This window comes from Glycine max, chromosome 11, assembly GCF_000004515.6.
Source record: "Glycine max cultivar Williams 82 chromosome 11, Glycine_max_v4.0, whole genome shotgun sequence".
NCBI lineage: Eukaryota > Viridiplantae > Streptophyta > Magnoliopsida > Fabales > Fabaceae > Glycine > Glycine max.
In genome coordinates, this window is record NC_038247.2 from 38,684,715 (window position 1) to 38,694,727 (window position 10,013).

The 10,013-nt window shown below is 29.2% G+C and overlaps 1 protein-coding gene across 1 annotated transcript; it reads right to left on the reverse strand.

The window, feature by feature from the left end:
- Positions 1–6,133: 6,133 nt before the first annotated feature.
- On the reverse strand, positions 6,134–8,974 carry LOC100802212 (protein terminal ear1). Its single transcript, XM_041006944.1, has 5 exons — positions 8,352–8,974; positions 7,694–8,252; positions 7,180–7,302; positions 6,916–7,057; positions 6,134–6,792 (listed from the first exon to the last, which is right to left on the reverse strand). The coding sequence occupies exons 1-5, from the start codon at positions 8,857–8,859 to the stop codon at positions 6,535–6,537; spliced, it is 1,590 nt and encodes a 529-aa protein (XP_040862878.1). The 5' UTR covers positions 8,860–8,974; the 3' UTR covers positions 6,134–6,534.
- Between the last annotated feature and the right edge of the window lie 1,039 nt (positions 8,975–10,013).

Sequence of the window (10,013 nt, forward strand, 5' to 3'; positions counted from 1 at the left end):
TAAGAGATTAAATTAATACTTTATGAAATATACCACCATACCAAATCATTTTATCCAAGTTTTTACTTAATAAATTATGTTTTATTATTTTAACATTACTTATAATTATAAGCTTATCATTTTTTTATATTTTGTTCTCATTTATTATAAATGAATGTAGTGAATTTTATTATAAAAATGTGTAAAAAGGACAAATTAGGATATATTTTCTATTATAATTATAAGTTTCAATTTTATGTTATATTTATTATATATTTTAATGTTAATTTAATAATTTGTACCAATAAAATTAAAAAACAATTCTATCTAACTTTTTTTAGAATAACTTAAATTGAATTAAATGCTTAAATTTATTTAAACTTATAATGTAATTTAAATTTAAGACTTTATAAAAAAATACTCAAATATTTCAACACTAATTTTTTTTGGATAACAATTCAACACTAAAATTTAATGTGTTTAGATTATAGCCGAAAAGGTGAAGTTTAGTTGAACTCAACTTTGTAAATTTCATTTAAAAGTATGTGTTGTAATTTGAGTTATAAGATTTGTCTTAATGGTTGAAAGGAGAAGAGACAGAGAAAGATTATGGATTCAAATCTATTTCATGAATAAAAAACTAATAAACTAACAACAAATATTTGTTATAAAAAAATATTTGAAACTTTTTATGTTGAATAGAAAAAAGAGAGGGATGGTTTTAAAAGAAAAAAAAAATCTTAAATTAAGTGAAAGTGAGATTCAACTCAACCATAAAAAATGATTTACCGAATAAACAAATACAAATTTTCATGAAGGATATATTTAATTGTCTAAATACCAAACGAAGCACACCCTCGAAGGTTGATTTAAACTTCTATTGATTGAATGCTAAATAAATAAATAAAATTACTAGTAAATCAAATAACATTGAGCAAATTGTACTCAACTAACGAGTTTTTCTTAAATTACATCTAACAACATTCTTTTTTCTTCTTACACTGATTTTTTTTTTTTGTTTGAAAAAATTGTTATGATACTTTTGTATATGTTACATTAATACATACAGTAACTACTACAAGGGAAATAATTGTAATAACTAAAGAATAAAAAGTATTTGCCTAATTATTCAAAATCTCAAAAACAATTAATAATGTATAGTAATATATTCAATAACTTTTGGCAAGGAGCAAGGTACATAAAAGACAGGGCATCCGTACAAATGGTGTTTCCAAAGTAGTTTGGTGTTCAAGTATGTAAAGCTTTAAATTAAATTAAACTTACCATTTTTATCGATTTTCAAAAAGCAAGGTATTTATTTATTGAATTGGTCCAAGTGGCCAACCGTGTGACCTTGATTGCATCAAAAGTACATCCACGCATGGCTCAGCCACAGTTTCCACGGACCTTGTTCCATAGTCACTCCCTCCTCGCCATTAGTACTATCATACAAAATTAATTAAACAACACACATTTAAAATCTTATACAGTACTGTATATTTTAGTGTATTTTTAATTAAAAATAAATATTTTTCTTAAATTATTTTTTATTGGAATTTAATTAAATAAAACATAAATAATTAAGATTTTTTTATATTTAATAAAAAAATAAGAGAATTTATTGTTTATATTTAAAATAGGAGCAAGTATATATATTGAAGAATACTAGTGGTTGTTTAAAATAACAATAATGGAGTGATATTTAAAAATAAGGATATATTTTCTATCAAATAAACCCTACCATTTCTTATTAACAAAAATGTGTAAAATATTGAAAATATTACTCCTACAGTTATTTATTGCAGTTCCCATGGGAACGGATAAAGTCTCACTAGTTTGATTTGATAGTTATGATTATTTTTTGATCTGTTGATAGTTATGATTATTTTAAAGTTTTATTAAAATAAGAATATAATTTTTCTTATGCTAGTTTAAAAATATATATTCAGTTTGGAACTGTAATTTTTATTAAATTAAAAGTTATTTTACATAGATAAAAAGTTAATAAATAATAATAATAATAATAATTTTATAAAATTAATCTTATCGAGGAGATAAAATAGAGTAATATTAATTTTAGATTAAAAAATTAAAGTGATATTAATAAAATATAATAATTAATATTACATTAAAAATCAAATATAATATTTATTTTAGAATACTTTTTTAAAAAATACAACATTTATTTTAAAACTTGAGAATATTTGGTTATCTTATATAAATATGTATGAAAGTAAAATTTTGTCAACAAATTTAATTTTAAAAAAGACTAAATATCATTTTTAGTTTATTATATTATATATATTTTTATTTTATTCATCAAATTGTAAAAGTTTCATTTTAATCTTTTATATTTTTAATATTTTAATCCTTCCTTTCATTCTCTATTAATAACGTTAGTGTTGGATTAACATCATCCGTATTTTAAATAATTAATTTAAAATAATAACAAATAAAAATCATCTCTAAATTTGATTTTTAAAACTATAAATCAATGAGAAAATCGACATTTCCTCCAACCATTGTCGTTCTATCTTCGTGAATTTCATCCCGATTTCATCAATGAATCAACTCAACCTAGCATATGGTGTGAAACTTTTTCACCTTTCAGCACCCACTCACTTTCACTTGAAAGAACAAAAATATTTCGTAAGAATAATTTTTTTTTAAAAAAAAATATATTTTTAAATAAGTGAAAAAAATAAAATAATTAAATTGTGAGTAAATAGTTGACGCAAAGATAATATAAATAATTTTTATACCAAAATTTAATTAGAAATTAATATATATTTTTATCGATAAATGTTATTTGTTAAAAGTTAGTAAAAGAAATGGAAACTACAGTTTTTTTTTTCTCAAACATCCAATTCATTTTATATCTCTCATAAAAATAAAAATTAATATGTATGATAAATTTATTAATTTTTATGATAATCATTTTAAAATTTATATTTATTATGATTTCTTATTGATTGTGTAAAATTTTTTATGTTGATGATGCATAGAAATTACTTTTTAATTATCAATTTAAAAATGTAATTTTTTTAATACTTTTTTGTTTCTTATTTTTATTTTATAAATAATATATTTAATTTAAAAGAAAAACAAAATCAAAATCAGAAAGTTCCCCTCCCGAATTTCATCGAAAATTGTGAGGAAATTATTTTTTACCCAATTCACCCAAAACTTGTTATTGCTTTGCTTGGCCACCGGCCAGCCAATCAGGTACTTGACTTAACTTATATCCATGAAGGACGATTTTTAAGGATAACGATTATTGTCAAACTATCCATTTCCGAAATCACATAATTACCACTGTAAAATTTTATTTATGTCTTCAATCATATTCAAGCTATAAAACTATAATAAAAATTGATAGTTAAATTTTGATGGATTTTCCTCCTGCGTTTTCTTTCTCTTTGATTGCTGCTAAGATCTAACACATGCGACGAGAATAGGGTCAAAAAACAGACATGGTGGTGGGAATGGGCAGCATATATATTGAGTTATGATATTAACTATACGAGGTTTGAGTTGGGAAGAGGGGAGGGACCGGTGATGACGTGGGAAGCATCAGGTGGTCCACGTGTCAAAACCCTAGAACATGATGAAAAACTGACAGAGATGTGAAACGGGTGGTGGAGGTGGCAGAACCAAATGCAGGACAGGTGTGGAGAATATCATGGTCCACAACAAAACTTAGAAAAACCCTAAAAAAATCTTCTTCTTCTTCTTCTTCTTCTTTTTTTTTTATAATATCGTACGTATAATCTGTATAAATAAAGACAACAGTAGCTCCAACTTCATTCATCACACACAAAACCCAACGCTACTAGAGGCTCCAGCTTGTTCTAACACTGCAAGGACAACAACTCTCTTAATTAAACTCCACTACCTCCCTAACGCACTTCAATTTAAATTATATATTATATATAAACAAATATCATATTCCTTCACCAGGATAATTAATGATAAATAAACTCATATTTTTTAAAATTTTGAGACTGTTTACCCTAATCAGAATGAGCTTTCAAGACTCAATTTTGTGACTCACATAAACTTTAGTACTAAGTACTTCTTTAGTTTAAAAACATTGTGCCTAGAAGCAAAATAAATGATAATAAATAATATAACGAAATATCCCATTAAAAATATTCAAGTAGATTTTTTTTTAGAAATTTACAAATATATATATATATATATATATATATATATATATATATGTGGGTGATAATATGGGTATATTTACAGATTATAAATTTTATCAACACTTTTAATTTGTTTTAAGCATCTCTCCTCAAATCAACCACTCATCTCCCATCACTACTTGTCACATTATATCATTTTTTTTTTCGTATTCTCCTGCATCTCTTTCCCTTTCTTTCTTACTGCTACCTACTAAAAATAAAGTGTACACTTGTTATTTCACTCATCGCTATTTTAAAAGGTTGTCACTTGTGAGTTGTGACTGTACTCTCATCTCAGATGCATCTTTGAAAATTAAGATACTGTTAGTAGTACATGCATTCGTCCAACACTTCTGCCACTTCATTCCTTGCTTTTTGATAGAAACACATCATTTAATATTTAATTATTTGTTGATCACATAACTAAATTCTTTTATTTGATATTTCTATGTAAGTTACATTAACATGTAGGTTTCTGAATTATTTTTTGTTAAGAAATTAGTGTTTATTCTTTAAATTTTTGTTTGAGGTCTCAGCTGATCACATTTTTGTTCGGATTTCATTTTGTACCTGATTAAAAAAATAGATGATTTAGAAACCTACTAAATAATTAAACTAACAACTTGGTCACTTAACTATTTGAAAATTTTCAATTACCTCAATGGGACTTCAAACAAAAATTTATCATGAAGAAAACCAATTAATGATTTAAAAGTTCAAAAACTCAATTATAAACTTTCAAAATACTTATTTAAAAAAATTCAAATAATTTAGAGGCCTATTTTTTCAACTAATCTATTCTAAGGTCTCACATGCTCTTCTTCATGTTGTAAGCAAATAGCATCACAACTAAAAAATATAGTATAAAATTTATCGTCATTTAATAATAAATTATTATATAATAATTTTATTAATTTTTATAATAATTATCTTAAAATTATATAAACCATAATTTATGATCAATTGATAGCAAAATAATATTTTACACCATCAACACAGTCATTAAATTTAAATAAAAATACCAAACAATACGGTACATCATTATTTTCTATTTTATTTTTCTCAAAGAAAACTCCTTATTGCAGCGGAAAAGTTAATTTTATGATCCAACTAATCTTGTTAAGAAAGTTCAAGTTTAATTAAATATATTTATGAATTTATAGTAATTCAAATAATTGAAAATTTGGTTGTTTTCCAGCTCTAATATTAATAATTTTTTGATAGATTCAGATTTTAAGAGAAACAATTTTTTTTTTTTAATAATTGTCACATTCATGTTTATTATCTAAAATTTGACCTTTTCTACTTTTCAAGTTTCTTTTTTTTAGGGGATTTTTCAAGTTTCTATAGTCACATACCTTTTTATTCCCGTAAACAGATCAAAAAACATTTTTATTAAATGTAACTAAAAGGGTAAAAAGAAAGAACTAAGCTTATAATAAATTGTGTAATTTTATAAAAGAAAAGATAACGGCACGCCCTTTCCAACATTTTCCTTATGATCTACCAAAATATATTAAAAATCACAAATTAAAAAATGTTAATGACACTCTTTTTAACAATCTTTTGACAATTACTTAAAATTTATTAAAAAAATACCTACTTTGGTGAATTATATATCTCATTTAAACAATTCTTTCTCCGAAACTATGTAAAACCTACAAATTTTTATAAATTTCAATCAGTCATAAGATATTAGAAAATGTCCCTAACATTCCTCCCCATGTTTAGCAGGTTTTTACTTCTAAATTAAGAAAGAGTCGATAAATAAAAAGCATAACCCATCAAAAACAATTTTTAATAAATTTAAGTGAGAATCATAATACAGCTAGGATTTCTCTAGCATGAAATCCTTCCTACTGATCCTAGTTTCCAGTATTAATTCCTCGAGAAGTGCACCCGGTTAACACAATCACATCCGCTTAATTTGCTCAGTGGTTCATCAGCATCTCTAAACGTAGTAGTAATGGCCAAGCACCAACTCAAGTTTTTCTATGATATCTATAAAGTTTTCTATCGAAATTCTTGAAAATTTAACAGGCAAACTAAATACTACTACAGTACATCTGAAGCGTCAGAACCTACAACTACAATACAAACAAAAACAAGTGATTGAAAGAAAAGAAAGAAAAAAAAAAACTAGAAATTAAATTTCACTAGACAAAAGCAGGAAACGAAAATATAAAAAAGAAAAAATAAAGATAATGGAGGAAAGGTTGAGTTGATGAGAGAGATTGAGAAATGGTTGCTGTAGTTGTAGGTTGGTTGGAACAGAGGTGTGGGTCGTTGCTCAACCACCTTAAATGCTGTCTGTCTGGTTCTCCTGCTAACACTGATTCACAATCACAACACTACCCTTGAGAACTCACTAGGCCACTTCTTCTTCATTTGTCTCATCATCACCACCTACGCCGCCACTTTTGCTGCTAGCCACGTCACCATCACCGCCACTTGAGATTGGAATTGGAATGGCTTGTTGCTGCTGCTGCTGCTTGTTCCCCACTAGTGGAAGTGGCTCCGTCAGTTCTTTCCCATCTCGAGGCGGTGAAAACACCACTGGCAAGTAATGCTCCATCTCACATGGGAACTTTGAGTTCTTAAAGTGCTCTTTCAATGCTTCCAAACCCTTCATTGTTGTTTACTTTTAAATCAATAATATGAATATATAAATTGTATCACTAGTACTAGCTAGTATATACATAAATGTCACACTTAGCAATTAATACTCTGAATAGCGAAATAGTAATACCTGAACTCTAGCATAGGTGACTTCGCAGATTTTTCTTGAATTGAAAACCTCCCAATGTTGAAGATGGAAGGCCTTGTAGAGCCTGAGTGTTGCCTCCGGGGATGTCATGTTCACAAACCCATATCCCACGTTGCACTTGTTGCTGTTTCAAAAACATAATTAATAATAATAATAATAATAATAATAATAATTGACCCATTTTGCTGGGTAATTAATTAGTTAAATAATAAGATTGCACGCATGGAATGGAAATGGGAAAAATACTTGAAATCAATGGGGAGGTACACGAAGTCGTAGGAGGACAGAGGCTGCTGCTCTTCGCCGTCTGCAATCTGCTCGTTGCAGTGTCTGCAATGGTTATCCAGCATGTTTAATAGCAACTTCTGGCTGCAACAAGTCAAAACACAACACACTCAGAATTATATTATATATAAAATCCTCAAATATTTCATTTCAAATGAAAAAAAAAAAATACTATTCTGCTACATTATACTTAAATTTATTTCATACTCATTTACACTATATATCATTATACTTTAGCACATTTTAGTATTTTGCAGCGCCTTTCTCTCTCTCTCTCTCGGCTTTTATACAGTGTTTTGTTTGAATGATTTAAGAGAGAGAAAGGGTATCTTCAAAAAGAGAGAGAGAGAAATGGAAGCTCAATTGGTCATCTCTCTTGGTCATAGCTCAAACTCACGTTTTCTAGTCACAGAAACACGAATAGAAGAAGAAAGTGAAGCAATAGAAGTAAATAATAAAGAATGAAAAAACGGACCTGTACTTGTTGGGAATGTTTTTGATCATGACAGTAGTTCTAGTATCTTTGGGACCAGATTCTACAATGGCGTCCTCTTTGATTAGAAACCGAGTTTCGTGTTTCTTCGCTTGTTTTCCCTTCCAGTGCCTACTTCTAGGTACTTGTTGTTGCTTGGTGTTTCCTACTACTAGTGTGGTGTGCTTTCTGCCAAGATTCCTCCGCGTGGGGCCTTGTGAAGAAGAATGCTGCTCTTCAACTTCTCCTCCGGTCAAACTCATTGACCCCATTTCCGCATCAATAGATCCCGTACTATTGCTGGGACTTCCCGGTGATTTCTTCTGAGAGGAATGCAAGCGAGGAGCATTGAAATTGAGAGGAGGTACTGTGGTTTTGGAATGATGATGGAAGAACTTACGGGTGTGACCACCGGGTCTACTGAACTCAATAACAACCTGTTTGCCGTCAATTTCCTTGCCGTTCATGTGTTTCAAGGCCTTGGCGGCGTCTCTTATGTCGAAGAACTCCACGAATCTTTGATTCTTTTTCCATGGGGTATCTCTCAATTCCTTTATGGGACCTAATATGTATGGATTTTTGATTGAACAAACAACAAACAACAAAAAGAATGAAAAAAGTTCAGAAACAATAATAAAGAAAGGAATGAGGTTAAGAGTACCGAAAGGTTGGAAGAGACGACGGAGTTGGTCGGAGGAGAGGTTGGGGTGGAGGTTGAAGATGACGAGGGTGCCTTGGTTGTGGGAGTCGGGGAGGGAGTTGGAGTTAGGGAGGACGTAGTGGGCAGAGAGGAGGCCAGGGTTGGGGTGGAAGTGGAGTTGCATGGAGCGGATGGCGGCGAAGGCGGATTGTGCATGGCGGAGGTCGAAGAAGTGGACGGTGAGAATGCCGTGGCGGAGGGCTTCGGTTTGGAGGGCTCTGATGTCTCCGAAGGCCTGGAGCTCGGCTCGGAGGGCGGAGTGGGAGGTGAGAGGGACCGGGGTGAGGAGGAGGGAGCGGGTGGAGGAGGTGGTGAGGTTAGGAGGAGGGAGGGGTATGGGAAGAGGAAGAGGAAGAGGAGGAGGAAGAGGGTACCATTGGCATTGAATATTTATGGTGTTGGGTCTGAACTCTTCTGCTCTCGGGTCTAAGTTTCCGGGGAAGCTGAGAATGATACCGGTTTCTCCCATTCTCTCCTCTCTTTCTCTCAAGGAAGCTGGAAGGACAGAGGACTCCTCATTCTCTACTTTCCTATCCAACCCAAAGTTGCTAAAAATGTACTTTCCCACCTAATGCCACAACCCTATTTTACTTTATTACCCCTCCCCACACCACACCATGAGCTGAGTTAGCCAGTGCTGGCTCTGTTTTGGATCATTATGATTTTCATTCATTTTTACACTACTGCATACTATATAACTGGCCAGTATTAATTAGTTCTCACAAATTCAAAAGTTGAACCATGTCTCTCATAAATATAAATATTGGTAGTGACTATGGCCAAGTTATTGTTTCAAACTGCTTAATAAATAACTTTTCCACTGCTACTTACATATTATGAAAAATTGAGAAAGAACGGTTAAGAATACACATCTTTTTATATTTTCTTGAAATTTATTAAAAATAATAAAATTTAGTGTGTCTTGCATTATATTTAATAACTTTTTTTCTTCCTAATTCTATAATTTTTCATAAATTTTAACCAATTAGATAATGCATGTTTGGAGGAGCTTACTGAAGATATATTTCTAACACTCCTCACGAAAAATAATTAGATACATCAAAATTTTTATGATCTTAATTAATTTTCATATGACATATACTAAAAATTTATTATTATTTTGGTTAATTGTTAATTTCAAATGTGTTATAGTAGTATAAACAATGGTTGAAAATATGGTCACCTAGTAATTCTAGATTATTTAATAATTTCTTGAAAGATTATCTATTAAAAAAATTCTTACATTTGACATTAAGACTCAAATTTATGGTCTTAAGATATATGAACTCAATTCTTACTAACCGTATTAATTTTTGCTGGTTTTGCAAAAGAAAAAAAAATACTTGAAATACACTATTTTTTACTAGTTAAAATTTATTGATAAAAAAATTTAAAAATTTTCACATCTTATTTAATAATTATTTTTTTTATTTTATAATTTTTTTAATAAATTTTAACCTATACAAAAAGAATATATTCCAAACTAACACATTAAATATATTATTTTCACTCATATGAATACAATAAAATATTCCATCATTATACCAACTTTTGATTATATCATTCTAGTATTTAATTTAAAAATACAAGTGATGTTTTTAAACAAGTCCCATAGTCAAATCA

Bases quoted from the DNA above. Each gene is read 5' to 3' on its own strand.
- LOC100802212 (XM_041006944.1), bottom strand. From the start codon at position 8,859: ATGGGAGAAACCGGTATCATTCTCAGCTTCCCCGGAAACTTAGACCCG. The intron at 7,303-7,693 runs GTCCGTTTTTTC...GACTTGTTGCAG, and splicing joins AACATTCCCAACAAGTACAG to CCAGAAGTTGCTATTAAACA. The intron at 7,058-7,179 runs GTATTTTTCCCA...TTTTTGAAACAG, and splicing joins TACCTCCCCATTGATTTCAA to CAACAAGTGCAACGTGGGAT.